The sequence below is a fragment of the Eutrigla gurnardus genome, assembly GCF_963514095.1.
Source record: "Eutrigla gurnardus genome assembly, chromosome: 7".
Taxonomy (NCBI): domain Eukaryota; kingdom Metazoa; phylum Chordata; class Actinopteri; order Perciformes; family Triglidae; genus Eutrigla; species Eutrigla gurnardus.
The window spans coordinates 16628852-16645243 of NC_139921.1; the positions used below are offsets into that span (position 1 = coordinate 16628852).

Here is a 16392-nt window from a genome sequence, read left to right on the forward strand (position 1 = left end):
ATAGCAAATTGGTCAAGGAAACTCTCCTTTAACATGAATGTAAATCAGCTACTGGTGATATATTATGAAAGTGGCAACACCTCCCCCTGCTGTTTGTTGAAATGTGAACACAGACACAGGCTCATATGAGAAGCTATAGAATAAATGGTTGATTCTGTGAATGTGCTTTGTTTCAAAGCTTCACCAGCGATGAGGGGCTCCACTCCTCTAGATGTGGCTGCTTCCTCAGTGATGGACAACAACGGCCTGGCTCTGGCACTGGAGGAGCCTGACCTGGACAAGGTAAGACTCAACCTTTGTGGCACCGTAGAGTTTAAAAGGAGGGACACAATTTAAATCACAAAGCCAAATAATTATTCATCTATATGTGATGTATGTGTTACACCCGTAGGTGGTCACCTACCTCGCAGGCTGTGGTCTCCAGAGCTGTCCGATTCTTCTGGCTAAAGGTTATCCAGACATCGGCTGGAACCCCATTGAGGGGGAGCGCTACCTTTCCTTCCTAAGGTTTGCTGTCTTTGTCAACGGTAAGACAGCAAACACCACCTGCTCTCTTCTCTCTCTCTGTCTGTGACTGTATCTCTAAAAAGATCCACTATGTTTAGAGCTAGAATGTGTACATGCTGTATATTCCTGTTGACTATGATTCTATGTTATTTGTGTTGCAGGTGAGAGTGTGGAGGAGAATTCCAGCGTCGTGGTGAAGCTGCTCATCCGTCGCCCAGAGTGTTTTGGACCCGCCCTGAGGGGAGAGGGAGGGAACGGCCTGCTGGCCGCCATGAAGGAAGCCATCAAGATATCTGAAACGCCGGCCCTGGACCTACCGGGCTCTGTGCACGGAGTCAGCTCTGACGTGTAAGCACGACGTATCAAATCAATAGTGACGACTTAGCTTTAAGATAAGCTGCTTAATCCCGTTTGCTTGCTGTGATGCCCTGAAGAAACTGCTCACCTTTCCCACTGTTAGGTCTGCTGATGGGGACGATGAGGAGGAGGTGGTTCACATGGGCAATGCCATCATGTCCTTCTACTCTGCCCTCATCGACCTGCTGGGACGCTGCGCCCCAGAGATGCATGTACGTTTGATGGAAATAGTGAATTTATTTGCTGTGTCTTAGACAGATTTTCCATTTTTTTCACTTCCTTTTCCCTTTTTCAGCTCATCAACAAAGGGAAAGGTGAAGCTCTGCGTATTCGTGCCATCCTGCGCTCTCTGGTTCCTACTGAAGACCTTGTAGGAATTATCAGCATTCCACTTAAAATGCCAATCACCAATAAAGGTACTAGTCAGGACGTTCAATCTAATACATATTGCAGGACCTATTCATTTTGTACTACTATAGGATGCCTAGCATCATGTGAGGTTACACTGGTTTAAGTCTGCACATTCAGTGCAAGGCAAAAGGTTATTGATTCCATATGCTGCTCATGCCTTTTTAATCAGCACAACGCTTTAATGCACACTCCCATAGCTCTGAGGGAGCCAGATCACCTCTATAGCGAGCTGTCTTGCTCTATTGATTGATCTGCATAAGCATGGTAAGGCTCTCCTCTTAAAGTTGCTCCCCAGAGCACCGCCACATAAGCTCTGTCAGCAGGCCAAGAGCGAAGACAGCGATCTGTGGCTCCGGCACTGGAAAACTCACCCGCATGCTAAATACAAGTGGAATATACAAATCAGAAAAGCCTTGTCATTAAGCACTGTGGGCCGTTCTCTGGGTATTTCACTGCTTCACACCTCGATATGCTGTGACTTCCTTTCGCTGTCTCAATCCCTCTCAGATGGGTCGGTGACTGAGCCGGACATGTCAGCCTGCTTCTGTCCGGACCACAAGGCCCCCATGGTGCTGTTTTTGGACAGGGTGTATGGTATCGAGGATCAGAGCTTTCTGCTTCACCTGCTGGATGTAGGCTTCCTCCCCGACCTGAGGGCCGCTACCTCTCTGGATACGGTGGGTAATGCTGACAACAGCGCCGGAGGGGAGGAATGCATTGTAACATGAACTTCATCAAGGAGTTACGGGATCAATAATGTTGGGCAACGTTTTCTACTAATTAGGAGCTCCTCATTAAGCCTTGGTTCAAGTTTCCCTTTGGCTAATTCATGTAATTGTTCTTTAGTCGTATTTATCAACAAAAAGGTACGGGGATGGCTTGCTCTCTAAACTCTTAAATCCATAATGTTCAGACCTTTGGCTAACATGAATCCATCATCTCATAATATGCTAAAGTCTATTTAAAGCAAAGCAGCACAGCAAAGGGAATGGAAGTAATTTTGAACACCTGGCCTGCAATAAAGTCAGCTATTTGGTGAGCCGAGTCCCAATGTGTGTGTAAGATGAGTACTTAGTCTGAGTTAAGGCCGAGGCAGCAAGGAGAGCCCTCGTTTGTTTTTTTGTTTTTTTAGCTCTGGAGACAGGGTTATGTGGAAGAAGCTAAAAATAGCATCTCTGATAACACAGTGCATTTCACAATGGCTGATAATCAATAAGATAAGACACCTATTTGATCAATGCAGCAGGTGTGATGGTCAGATATCTGGTATCTTCTTAGTGTAGTTAGTGGAGCCTGAGAACATGTTTTGCAAGATTATTTACAGGATTTAAACATCATTTATTTAAGGTATACTATGCAACAATTTCATAAAACTGAAATAATCCCTAGTTCACCCACTAGAAGTGTGTGGCCCTCTGCCTCTATTTTCTATTTTCTTCTTATTGCGCTGTGTTCGGGGCTCTTCTGGGCATCAGCAAAGAGCACTTAGACCCCACATGTGGGAGTATCCCCAAGCTAATAAGCAGCGTGTGCAGCCGCTCCTCATTCCAAGGTCAAACACCGCCGCTTTATCACACCCCGCGGCGTCCCATCAGACCTCACAGGCCTGACTCAGACCGGCTACAGCAGGATGAATGCAGGTTTGTGGTGATTGTTGTGCTTTAGAAGGTAATCACCGTGAAGAAAATGAAATTCTTCTGATTCACTGCTTTATTCTCTCTTAACGCCCCTCTCTTCCCTCACCGCTCTGTCCGTCTCTCAACTTGTGATGTCACTTACACAGCAATATGTAGATGTAGCTCACATCACACCATACGCCACTGGTCATACGGAGGCTGTAGCAGCAAAACCGCTAGTTTCATACAACCTTTTTTAACTCAGCTGTTAAACAATTAATATCCCCACCGTCAAATGCTGTCTGACCTGTGACCCGTTCTTCCCACAGGAGGGTTTATGTACCACAGAAACGGCCCTGGCCATGAACCGCTTCATCGGCTCGGCCATGCTACCCCTCCTCACCCGCTGCGCCCCCCTCTTCGCTGGCACCGAGCACTACGCCGCCCTCATCGACTCCACCCTTCACACCATCTACCGCCTGTCCAAGGGCCGCTCGCTCACCAAGGCCCAGAGGGACGCCATCGAGGAGTGCCTGCTGGCCGTCTGCAAGTGAGAAGCATGCAAAGCTCTAGTAGAGGAATTAAATGTTTTTTTTTCTTAATTGACTAGCAGATAACACACCAAACAATCAGCTTGCCCGAATCACAAACAATCACGGCAACATTTGATCTGCTTTCTAACACAACTCCATTATAACTAAGGGCCTGGTTTTCCTAATCTCCTCCTAAATCTGTGTGATGGAAGTGGTCCGGGTCTGAAGATGGTGATTCTGGTTAAAGGCAGTTCAGGGCAGCAGCACTCTATCTCTCTCTCACCTTATTCTGCAGGCACCTTCGTCCCTCCATGCTGCAGCAGCTCCTGCGTCGCCTCGTCTTTGATGTGCCCTTGCTGACCGATTACTGCAAGATGCCTCTCAGAGTGGGCAATGATTTCTTCTCTCTTTTTTTCACTCTTTTTTCACTCTTTTCCATCTGCCTTTAACTCTTTTTTTATGTTGGTTTGCCAGCATGCCTCAGTTGCCTGCCTTTTCTTCTAACATGTGTGTTGTCTGTATGGTCTCTGCTCGGTCACACTTTACGTTCTCAGTTTATTAGACTGTCAGCTTGGTGGTTGAGGTACCGACAGCCAATTTCTGCCTACTCTATTGCAGGTGCACCTTACATTTAATGTAATATTACTGGTGTTCATCTCTCTCTCACACACACACACTCACTCAAAGTTGAACATTTCTAACACACCCACCGTATTAATAATCTGGTGTGGAAGAAGTGGGCAGCTGCCGGAGAGAAAACAAGCGGATGAAGTATTTGGCTGACAGGCTTGTTGACTGAACACAGAGGAGAAATGCTGCAGATGTGATGGGTTGTGACTCGCCTGTGAAATGGTTCACACACTTGTTCTATACCTTCATGTGCACATTTGGATTTCACGCATGGCCCAGTGGCACTGTGTTATTTCCAGGCTGCATTCTTGTTGCATGTTGCATGTAAATTCAGTTTTTCTTGTCTCTGCTTGACCTTTGCTCTATGTGTCCTCCAGCTGCTAACCAACCACTATGAGCAGAACTGGAAGTACTACTGCCTCCCGTCGGGCTGGGGCAGCTACGGCACAGCGTCTGAGGATGAACTACTGCTCACCAAGAAAATCTTCTGGGGAGTATTTGACTCTCTGTCTCAGAGGGTGAGGGGTCATTGCAATTTCAGTACGACTTCATTTTACTACATTAACATCTATTTATCAACCGGCTAACGTGTACCATACTTCTTGCTGATTTTGTACGAGATTCTAGCACCACAAATATTCAACAATATAAGTCACTTATTTGTCACAATCTTATTTAACATGCATGTATGCGAGGGCCTCATTGGCACAGATATGTGGAGGTCTGTTTGTGATACAGATGGTTGGACTCGGCACATCCCTCTAAATGCCCACTCATGAAAGGAGGCTATGCAAACGGCCAGCCAGAAAACATCAATATCTGCAGAGACATCATCGATCCAAAGCCTCTAGCGCACTAGTTCTTCAGCTTTTGGAATAATTCTCCATTAACGTCTCTTTCCCTGGTCCCACTGCACTGTTACACTTTCACTCGAGTGGCTTTGTAGCCTTATTTACGTCCCACCTTAACATCACTTGTGATCGTTAAATAAGGAGACAATTATCACAACTGCACATACATTTGAAGAGCTACGTTTTGCATTCGCTGTAGCTTTCTCTCTCTCTCTCATCCTGCAGAAATATGACGCAGAGCTATTCAAGATGGCCATGCCTTGCCTCAGTGCCATAGCTGGAGCTCTGCCACCGGACTACGTGGACGCCTCCATTAGTACCACTGTGGAGAAGCCTGTTACTGTCGATGCTCAGGGCAACTTTGACCCCAAACCCATCAGCACTGCTAAGTAAGCAGTGTTAGAGCCAGATGTTAATAATCGATATTCAACCTGACTCAGTATATCATACCAGAGATGCATGTACAGTCATATACTGTACATGCTAATGTACTCATTGTCACACTTTTCTTTTCCTTCTTTTCCCCCCAGTATTGCTCTTCCAGAGAAGCTTGAGCACTTTGCCAACAAATATGCAGAGCACTCCCATGAGAAATGGTCAGCAGAGAAGGTAAGGCCGAAGATAAGAGCTTTTCACCTGGGGAAATGGGTATTAAATTGTAGTATTAGACTTGGAACAAGTCATGAGTGTTGTAAGAAAAGGAGGGGACAATTAAAATGTCTCTCCTTGAAGAAATACTGCATGCAGAATCAGCAGAAAAAGCAGCCATATCAAAGTGATAAAATGTGGATCAATATCTTGATATTTCTTTATTTTATTTTATTTATATTGTTACTATTTAATGACATCCTTTGAGCATGCTGGCAGTAATTGGGTTAGTACCTGCGTAGAAGGCCCCTGCTCTCTTCTGTGCTTCTTAGCCTGCATAGTTGTTTCTGCTAAAAATGACAAGAACAGCAAGAACTATATGTACCACGACTCCTTAATGTGTTAATCTCTTAGCCAGTCTTTGAAATAATACATCACATCCTTTTAGGGGACTGTGAATGCGATGCAGATTGCTTTCACCCTTGCATATCGCTCTGTACTTGTGCCTCAGGTGCTGCTGGGATGGAAATATGGAGACGGTGTTGATGAGAAGGCCAAGATTCATCCTCAGCTCAGAATTTACAAAGGCCTGACGGAGAAGGTATGAATAAAGTTGGATGTGAGTTACTTTGAATAGAGAACCTAAAGGTTGAAGCGACCGGGCTCAGTGCTTCTTCCCCCATCTCTGTCTCTTGGTTTCAGGAGAAAGAGATTTACAGATGGCCAATTAGAGAGTCCCTGAAGAGCATGCTGGCAATGGGCTGGAGCATCGACAGGACCAAAGAAGGAGAGAGCATGTCGCTACAGAGGGAGAATGAGAAAATGCGAAAGATCTCTCAAACTTCACAGGTACAGTCCGAAGACACTGATATCAGCTGTGTTTGTCCTCGCGATATGTTTGAAACAGTTTTACAAACTATTGAAGTTTTTTTTGACCATTGCTTCTCTCGAACTAACACCTGTCAACTATTTAAACTCTTTATCCATTACTTTTTATTTGCATTTTCAACTGTTAAACTATCATAAATTTAAACTATTCCAACATCTCTGATTGCTAAGTAGTTTTAACACTCAATTGTAACACGTTTTGCAACCGACTCAGATTGATGACCAATTTGTATTATTACTTGTGTTTGACGCTGTTATGAGCATACAGCTGCTATCCGCTCACATTTTCAGTAGCAGCACTTGTCAGCGGTTACTTTATGCAGTTGTAAACATTCAGGTCCGATTAGTTACTGTGGACACAAAGCTGGTTTTGTTGCTTCTCTTGCATGACTCAAAGTAGAATAATGCTGTAACAAGTGCTTAATGTTGTTTTTCAAAGTATTGATTAATACAATCACAGCGTCTTTCTGTAAATCTGCATCGTTTTTGGAACATTTCCAGGCAAATGGCTTCAATCCGAGCCCCATAGACACAAGCAACGTGGTTCTATCCAGAGAATTGCAGGTGAGTGACCTCCTATTTTTTTTTTTTTTTTACATCAAACGGTCTCTCGGTCTGAATACGGGACGAAAGGAAAGATTTCTTGAATGTGAATGAGTAACGTGGGCGGGACATGCTCCTCTGTGAGATGTACTGATTGTTTTTTTTTCTCTCTTCGGTCCAAGGGGATGGTGGAGCTGGTGGCTGAAAATTATCATAACATCTGGGCCAAGAAGAAAAAGAGTGACCTCGGAAGCAGAGGTGATTTGCTTATGACAGAGATACCTAGTTTGCCCGTGTGGGTGGATTAATGGTGGTAAACGTGTGCCTGTGAGCATATGCAGTCTTGACTAAATAGGTTCGGCTGCCTTCACACAGATGAGAGAGCCATGTCTGATCAAGTCTGTGGTTTCAGGCGGGGGCACCCACTCTCTGCTGGTGCCCTACGACACGCTGACAGCCAAGGAGAAGGCCCGCGATCGGGAGAAAGCCCAGGACCTTTTCCGCTTCCTGCAGATCAACGGCTACAGCATCACAAGGTCAACCATTTCAGGATGTCTGTTGAAACTTTACACTACTTCATAACTTTTCCATTTGGTAGTTTAAGCATTGATTTATTGCTAATATGTGTTGCAGGGGGTTGAAGGACTTAGAGCAGGATTCCTCTTCCATGGAGAAGAGGTTTGCTTACAAGTTCCTCAAGAAGCTGCTGAAGTATGTCGACTCGGCTCAGGAGTTCATCGCTCACCTGGGTATGTGTGGTAATATTTCAGGACATGACTACAAGAGGCTTAAATTAGTCTTACTTACTATTAAATATGTATGTATGTGCTCTATCCAGAGGCCATGGCTGCCAATGGCAAAACAGACAGGTCCCCTCATGAACAAGAAATCAAGTTTTTTGCCAAAGTAAGGATGTGATATAAATACAGCTGCTGCTTGTTTTAAATGAAATGTCCATCAACCTGATGTGATCTTGTTCTGCCTTCAGGTTCTCCTTCCTCTCATCGACCAGTACTTCAAGAACCACTCCCTCTACTTCCTCTCCTCCCCCAGCAAGAACCTGAGCAGCAGCGGCTACGCCTCCAACAAGGAGAAGGAGATGGTCACCAGGTACAAATAGAAAACACTCCGTTTTGCTCACCTTCTGCAACACAGCATGACAATAACTCTAAATCCTAAACTCTTCCAATGTTTCATACTAATCTTCTCTCTTGGAGTTTACGCTAACTGTCTGATTTCCTTCCTTGTCTATCCATCACACCTCCAGCCTGTTTTGTAAACTGGCAGCTCTTGTCAGACATAGGATTTCTCTCTTTGGTAAGCTGATAATACTGACAGCAGTGTGTGTGTGTGTGTTTTATAAAGTGAGTGCTTGTCATTTTATCATGTCTTAAGTTGGTTCTCGTAAACTGTTTTTCGGCTGTTTCATGTCTGAAGGACTTCATTAACAGTGGCATAAAAATATAGTTTTGAGTAAACTGCAAACCTAAAAGCTTTTTAACATATTTGGGTAACATATAAAATGCCAAATACTGTAGTATAGCATATGAATTAGTGATCTTTAGAGATGTTGGTCGGCTGAATATTTAGCTTAAGGTACAGCCAGGTGACCTGTTGCCCCCGTCTTCATGCCAAAATGTTGAACTTTTCCTCTAAACAACAGCAACTAAAAGGCCAAACCATTGAATTCAAATACTTTAATCCATCTTGCCCTTTACCAGGTTAGAGGTAGTGATATATATATTGATCCATTAAAGGTGCTATTGATGACATTGATAACTATGTTGCACTGGCACTCCCCCCTTCCATTGCATTCACGTCACAACACAGCTGTTACTCGAAGCGCAGGCGCCCTCAATGGGTTGCCAGTTTGTTGCACAACCTGCGTTTTCATGGTCGAGTGGAGTCAGACAGACTCAGTCATGTCACGTGATTAATCTTTCGTGGCATGAATTAATTTTGCAACATGTAGCTACATTTGAGTTACTTCATGCGGTGGTGTGAAAATTCATGTAACGTCAAACTCCCCAAAGACTCTTGACCCCTACGCAGACATACCACGTGATACCAACGTCGTTATTCTATTGGCCCACAAGCCTTGCTAGAATCCGCAGCCACATATATACATACTGTACATATATATACAGTATGTGTAGCTTAACTGCAACATGGAGCTTGAAGATGTAGACAAAGATTAAAACAGGAGAATTAACATTGAGCAAGTTTGGAGGAAAGCTAGTCGTTGGCAGTGACAACATGTGTGTTGGCTTTGACGATTGCATTAAATGCGGAACACTTCAGAATTTCTGAATAAACAAACACACAGTTTCTTACCTGCTTCGTCCTTGTTGCACTATTCATTAAGATCATTCTAAACTGATTTCTGTCATTCAAACAACTCAGAATTGTAGTTGAAATGTCAGTTATAACGCCCCACTTATTAAAAACAATGTCAGGTTTAAATCGGGCTCGGGCTCATAATTACAGTTAATGGTTCGGCCAGAACGTGCTCGGGCCCGGGTAGCGTCGGGCTGGATTTTCTGGGCCCCATCTAAACTCTGGTCTGTTCACATCATATTGAAGTCTTTGTGTTGTCTTGCAGGGAGCGACTCCATGACCATCGTCAGCTGTCTGCACATCCTGGCACACACCTTGGACACCAGGTGAGCACAAACTAGTCACCTGGCAGCATTGAGTTTTCTTCTCCAACATTACATTCAAATAAAAATCTAGTGAACAAAAGCCTCAATTAAGACTGTTTACACAATCATTTGTTTGAGAAACCAATTACATTTTTTCAGCGTAATACGGTGATGTAAAATCCAGCCCCTTAAGAGGAACAAACTCGTCATGTCACATTTTCTTTAAGAGGCTATTACTGTGGTGTCTTATGGGAAGCGGTGGCATTAACAAAGAGCATCTTCTGGCATTTTAATAAGCAAAGCAAATTTCATACAGCACATGTTGCCCAAGGCTTATGGTGTTCTTCTGATACATTGTGCTGTTTGTTTCTGCAGCTCACATATTATGATGCTAAATGGGAAGTGTATTATTGTCTTGTTTATGCTTAAGAGCTGATGTCCACAGACCGCCTTTCTCAGTGAGACACATCAAGGCTTAGCAACGGGTAATTCATTCGGCGATATTGTGATTTGCTGAAAATGAAGGACTAATCATATGAACGTGTTGTGCTTTTTCAAAGTCGTGCGGTATTTCGACATTAGCAAACTCACTTTGGATTTAAATATTATCCTAATTCAGAAGATAAATCATAAGTGTTTCAGTGTGAGGTCGTTCAGGTTGATTCTCACGTCTCATACTTCATGACTAAAACCGTCACAGACTGCGAGAGTGAAATAATTGCATATGTGAGCGTGTCTGACTGAGTAAACAGCGTTGTCCTTTGCATACTAAGGGGTATCCAGTGGTTTATTACACTCCTGCCCTTGCATGGCTTCTCATTTGCTGCCGCCCGTTAATCACGCTCCCTCTCGCTCCAACAGGACCGTTATGAAGACGGGCTCGGAGCTGGTGAGAGTGGGCCTGAGGACGTTCTTCGAGAACGCCGCAGAGGACCTGGAGAAGACCTTTGAGAACCTGAAGCTGGGGAAGTTCACCCACTCCCGCTCCCAGATGAAAGGGGTGTCGCAGAATATCAACTACACCACCGTGGCTCTGCTCCCCATATTAACGGCGCTGTTCGAGCACATCACTCAGCATCACTTTGGAGTCGACCTGCTTTGTGAGTCTCAACAGCAGAGGAATCAAACATGAGGATGCTTAAAAAACTGGAGTCAAGTGTCAATGTTAAGTTTATTGTAATACAGTGATACACGCTGCATACGTCCTGTCATCATGGGACATATCTGTTGCTCACTTACATAAATGTACGGCGAGGTTCCTGCTGTAAATGTGAGCATAATAACAGGGACTTTTCATTTTCTTTATTTCTTGCAGTGGATGATGTCCAAGTGTCCTGCTATCGCATCCTGACCAGTCTCTACGCGCTGGGCACTGGGAAAAACATCTATGTAGAAAGGTATCTCAGCGTCAGCATCGTGTCTCAGTAATGAAACTCACTATTAAATGCAGCTTTCAGCCAACTCTCCTGTCCGTGTCCCCCAGACAGCTGCCGGCCCTCGGTCAGTGTCTGGCCACCCTGGCGGGGGCCATGCCCGTGGCCTTCCTGGAGCCGCTCCTCAACACGTACAACCCCTGCTCCGTCTTTAATACCAAGAGTGCCAGAGAACGAGCCAGTGAGTCATGTGTAATTATTCTCACGTGAAAGATTTCATTACCGAGCTGGCAATTAAACAGCTGTTATATGTCTGTCTTTACAAGCATCCTTTTGGGATGACGTGCTTGTTCTACAGTACGGGAAAAGGGCGATGCACTTTTCCTACATTTAATCATACATTTATCTGTGCTGTGTGTCAGCACACTTACTGTGCTTGTGTAATATTAATTTTGAGTAATAAGACGTGGGGATTGTTTGTAGTCCTAGGCATACCAGACTCGGTGGAGGAGATGTGTCCCGGGATGCCGCGGCTGGACGGTCTGATGAAGGACATCAATGACATGGCCGAGTCTGGAGCGCGCTACACAGAGATGCCTCACGTTATCGAGGTGGTGCTGCCCATGCTGTGTAACTATCTGTCCTACTGGTGGGAGAGGGGGCCGGAGAACCAGCCGGCCAGCGGGGGCAGCGTCTGCTGCACCACCGTCACCTCCGAGAACCTCAGCCTCATTCTGGGCAACATCCTCAAGATCCTCAACAACAACCTGGGCATCGACGAGGCCTCCTGGATGAAGAGGATTGCTGGTGGGAATGGGTTCCTTTTTTTTTATATATTTTAATTTTTTTAAATGATAGCATTGCAGTTGCACCTCACAGGAACCAATCCAATGTCAGTTTCTATCGGCAAACATTTAAGTTGCTTCCACTACAAAAGAGCTACATCACTGAGTTTAGGAAATTTAGCAACACTTTTTATGGTTACATTGCTATGTAGTATATTATTGTTTGTAAAAAAACAAACACAGCCTAAACAGTGGACATTACTTATATGAAAATGCTACATTTCTCATAAACCTAAACATTTATAATAAAACTGAACTGAAATAAAGTGACATTTTCTCCTCTCTTCCACCATTAAGTGTATGTCCAACCCATCATCAGCAAAGCCCGTGCAGACTTGTTGAAGAGCCACTTCCTGCCTACGCTGGAGAAGCTGAAGAAGAAGACCGTGAAGGTGGTGTCTGAGGAAGAGCTGCTGAAGGCAGACAGTAAGGGAGACACCCAGGAGGCAGAGCTGCTCATCCTGGATGAGTTTGCTGTGCTCTGCAGGGACCTGTACGCCTTCTACCCCATGCTGATCCGCTATGTGGACAACAACAGGTACGCTCACTGCGGAGTGGATGATAAAGTTGTTTTAAAGTGGTCTGTAGGAGATAAGGTAGATGTTACTGTTTGCATAACATTTTTACTTCAGGTCCAGGTGGCTGAAAGAACCAGACGCCGACTCCAATGAGCTCTTCAGAATGGTCGCTGAGATATTTATCCTCTGGTGCAAATCACACGTAAGTTCTCTCATCTCCATATATTTTAAGCCACGAAAAACAGGCATATTTATACATAACATATATATAAACGGATCTTTCTTTGACATCTGACCAGAATTTCAAAAGAGAAGAGCAGAACTTTGTGGTCCAGAATGAAATCAACAACCTTTCCTTTTTGACCGGAGACAATAAAACCAAGATGTCGAAGGTAGGTTTGTTATTTCCACTGCTTCCTCTGAACATCTTTGAACAACTGAACAATTTGATTTCCTTGTTCCGGCAGCGGATCAGAATTCAGTCGTGTATGAGGCACATTTACCCATTTAACGTGTGTGAGAAAGCATAAAAATGTCTATAAATAAACAGGATTAGTACAATGAGCAAGATGCATGTTAACATTTTCTCATGTTAACATAGCGACTTTGGTGTTGATGTTAACATGCAAAATGCCATGAGAATCTAGAGGAACTAAAACACACACATACACTCGTGACAAACATGACTCTGATAAATTGGACTTTGACTGGGTGTGTGTATGAATTGCTGCCTGCGTGCTTCTTACAGTAGATGACAGAAACTAACTTTCATACCTTCAGCCCTTTCAGGGGATGAAGCATTTCATTTTCTCGTCTGCCTGGTTTACCTGTATGAAGGCAAACGATCTGTTTTCATTGCAGCTGCCTGTCCATGTGAGGACTGTGCGCCTCCATTAATTGCCCTCTCATCTGCTTTCTCTTTCTGTCCCTCTCAAACAGTCCTTTAAGGAGAAGGTAGAGTGATGCAGTGCATGTGCCGTTTACCTGCCAGCTCATTGGCTTATGTGCTCCAGTCGCTAAGCAGAAAAAGCCAATAGCTTGTGCCGCTGTGCTATATAGTCTATAGTGTAGTTATATAGTGTGTCACCTGGTTATTTGTGAGCGCCATTCATCGCCGCGTGTGTTCCATGGTAACTTTGCTCATTTCCTCATTGCTTTATGGGTGGAACACGTCTCATCCGGAGTAATGAAGTCCAGCCCTTCTGTAGCAAATCATGTGATCACGTGCCACTGGTGTGTTTGCCGTTGATGGATTGTGGTTCTCTGGTGTGTTTGGCCAATAGTTACCTCATGCTATTTATATATGTTGTAGTTGATGTGTGTCTGTGTGTGCGTGTGTGTCAGTGTTTATATATATTAATATGGAAATTAGTGTTTTCACAGAGCCAGCTGCTTAAATTTAGCTCAAAAGTGCAATGTTCCCTCACTGCTAACATCTTGCTGTTCCAACAGCATCAGTCTTCTACTTCTGCCTCTCAGCTGAGGTGTGAAACCTCTTAATGCTTTCGTGGCACAGATTCAGTCCGGTCACGGATTTTGCCAGGCCTTAAAAAATAAATGCCTCAGTTGCCTTTTGCTCAAACACAGCGGGGGTTCTCCCACTGAGAAATGAGCTGTGATAAAATACTGTGACGGTATCAGTTTAAATGTTGAAAGCAAGTGCTTTAGTGCAACCCGGCAAAAATGCTAAATCATATGTTATTACCTCAAAAAGACCAGCTCATTAAGCCGGCATCACTTCTTTTTTTTTTTATCCATTACTTTGTGCCGTCTGAAGTTAATATGGTGATTGTGTTCAGTCTGGAGGACAAGACCAGGAGAGGAAACACAAGAAAAGGCGTGGGGAGTTCTACTCCATCCAGACCTCGCTCATTGTGGCCGCTCTGAAGAAGATGCTGCCTATCGGCCTCAACATGTGCACACCGGGAGACCAGGAGCTCATCTCTCTGGCCAAGACCCGCTACCTCCTGGTGAGACAACTTCCATGTTACCATGCACACATTTGACATGGGACTTATGAGATCACAGCCACAAAAGTGATTTATTCACAATAATAAAGCTTTACATTTGCCTTTTTATTGCTGCTATTGTGTAATAGAGAGACACAGACGAGGAGGTTAAAGATCATATTCGGCAGAATCTGCACCTTCGAGAAAAGGTTAGTATGTCCAAATCAATTCCATGGCTGAAGGTGGTTATTCGCTTCCAAAGATTGTATGAATTATGTTCCCCATCCTTATTTCTCAGTCGGAGGACCCTGCAGTGAGGTGGCAGCTTAACCTGTACAAGGACATAGCGATGAGAAGCGAGGGGCCTCCAGACCCTGAGAGGGTGGTGGACCGTATCCAGAGGATCTCTGCTGCTGTCTTCAACCTGGAGCAGGTTGGCCTCAAATATTTATGCATCCTGAAATATATTATGAGCTGCAAATAGCACTCAGGGTACATGTTTTATTAAATGATTGTGAAGGTACAGTGTGGGGCTGGGAGGAAATTCAATAAGCTCATTTCTCATCTCGCAATGGATTCTGCTTTTAGAATACTGTAGTGGAATCAATACGTGTGCATGTGTGTAAACATAGTCAGTGTTGGAAATAGTCAGACATTAATTCATTTATTCTCTATAGGCATTTATTTCATATAGACTGTTTATGTAATGCTCAAAATGAAGGGAACACTTAGATCTTGATGAACTAAAAGTTGAAAAGCTTTACTGATGTACAACAATCATACAACTTACGGCACTTCAAAAGACCAATTTATATTTTATGGTTCTTTGAGAACTGTTTGGAGAACTGTGCTTTTTACTTGGCTTGACATAGATGAAACACAAATTGCATTAATCCTTGGCAGAAAAGTTGCACGGAGCCGCTTGAATGCTTAGTTTAGTTGCTGTCACTCAGGCAGCTTCACAGTCGGTTCCCAAAGAAATCCTAAAACTGAGGAAAAACACAATCATCTAATCTTAACACTGACTTTTTCTACTCCCGTTAGGTGGAACAGCCATTGAGATCCAAGAAATGTGTATGGCAGAAGTTGCTGTCCAAACAGAGGAAGCGAGCGGTCGTCGCCTGCTTCCGCATGGCGCCACTTTATAATCTGCCAAGGTGTGACATGCAGCCCTTTTCTGTCTTTCTGGACTGTTTTTTTAAGCCTAAAACCATGTTATAAAGCCTTATAATAGTGAATCCAAACATAAAACTCCACCTTTAGAAATTAGCGCAGAGCCCCTAATGCCACTACTATTCAATGGGAAATTGTAAAGCAACTGTTGTAATATCACTTCTGTGTTCGCTGGCCAAATAGTGCCGCACTTTCTTCTTGTGCTGTCTGACTCACAACCCTCCATTTTTCTCTTTTCTTGGGTTCTGACCCTGCATTAATGCACAGCCTCGCTCCCTCCCTCCGTTTGTAGGACAAATGTCTGGCCTGCAGCTGTTATCAAGGAGTAGAAAAAAAGGGACACGAGCAATTTCATGCCCTGCTGCTCGGTAACTCAATCACAGGAAGCCAGGCAGAGAGCTACAGTAGGGAGGAAAACAATTATGAGGCCCAACCTGGGGGCGGCCATCTTCAATATGTGCTGAGACGATGCCGCCCGCCCGCCTGACAGCATGACTCATTTATTCAGAGTTGTTGACAGTGAAATATGACACGGCAGAGCTAATAATTAATAGAGAGGATTTACAATGCGCTCACAATGGATTGTTTGTGTTTGGGTAAATAGATTTGTATGTCTGAGGGCTGGCTAAGCTTCTGGATAATGTCAACCCTCCCGGAGTTTCACGTATTCCGATCTTTTCTCTTCTGTCTCTGTTCAGCCTTTGTTCTCTCCTCAATGTCACACTCTACTCTACCTCATCCCCCTCAGGCACAAAAATAATAATTACTTCCTGAAAGCCTACCGACATATTTGGCTGGAGATAATGCATGAGAACACAGACTCTGACAGTCTGCTCTCCATGCTGACGGTAATGTGGCGCTGATCAAATGTTGCTTCTGTATGACCTGGCACCCCTTTTCTGAACTACCCCTCGCTTTCCTCCAGGCACGGTTTTACCCTTCAAAATATGACTCCCATTCAAAACTCC

At 44.2% G+C, this 16392-nt stretch overlaps 1 protein-coding gene across 1 annotated transcript in view; it reads left to right on the plus strand.

The window, feature by feature from the left end:
* The window catches only part of LOC311016543 (ryanodine receptor 3), a 99042-nt gene that overhangs the window by 65682 nt on the left and 16968 nt on the right, over positions 1 to 16392 (plus strand). The window contains exons 44-76 of the mRNA XM_084014291.1: positions 179 to 282; positions 392 to 527; positions 669 to 855; positions 968 to 1076; positions 1160 to 1280; positions 1783 to 1952; positions 3221 to 3441; positions 3720 to 3810; positions 4432 to 4572; positions 5131 to 5294; positions 5436 to 5514; positions 6005 to 6094; positions 6196 to 6342; positions 6883 to 6945; positions 7107 to 7182; positions 7337 to 7460; positions 7558 to 7673; positions 7763 to 7830; positions 7913 to 8034; positions 8192 to 8241; positions 9527 to 9587; positions 10428 to 10666; positions 10882 to 10963; positions 11050 to 11180; positions 11423 to 11746; positions 12082 to 12322; positions 12417 to 12504; positions 12602 to 12694; positions 13242 to 13256; positions 14102 to 14272; positions 14401 to 14460; positions 14550 to 14684; positions 15296 to 15408. Of these exons, the coding sequence (XP_083870417.1) occupies positions 179 to 282; positions 392 to 527; positions 669 to 855; positions 968 to 1076; positions 1160 to 1280; positions 1783 to 1952; positions 3221 to 3441; positions 3720 to 3810; positions 4432 to 4572; positions 5131 to 5294; positions 5436 to 5514; positions 6005 to 6094; positions 6196 to 6342; positions 6883 to 6945; positions 7107 to 7182; positions 7337 to 7460; positions 7558 to 7673; positions 7763 to 7830; positions 7913 to 8034; positions 8192 to 8241; positions 9527 to 9587; positions 10428 to 10666; positions 10882 to 10963; positions 11050 to 11180; positions 11423 to 11746; positions 12082 to 12322; positions 12417 to 12504; positions 12602 to 12694; positions 13242 to 13256; positions 14102 to 14272; positions 14401 to 14460; positions 14550 to 14684; positions 15296 to 15408 (4132 nt within the window). The remainder of the gene's footprint in view (positions 1 to 178; positions 283 to 391; positions 528 to 668; positions 856 to 967; positions 1077 to 1159; positions 1281 to 1782; positions 1953 to 3220; positions 3442 to 3719; positions 3811 to 4431; positions 4573 to 5130; positions 5295 to 5435; positions 5515 to 6004; positions 6095 to 6195; positions 6343 to 6882; positions 6946 to 7106; positions 7183 to 7336; positions 7461 to 7557; positions 7674 to 7762; positions 7831 to 7912; positions 8035 to 8191; positions 8242 to 9526; positions 9588 to 10427; positions 10667 to 10881; positions 10964 to 11049; positions 11181 to 11422; positions 11747 to 12081; positions 12323 to 12416; positions 12505 to 12601; positions 12695 to 13241; positions 13257 to 14101; positions 14273 to 14400; positions 14461 to 14549; positions 14685 to 15295; positions 15409 to 16392) is intronic.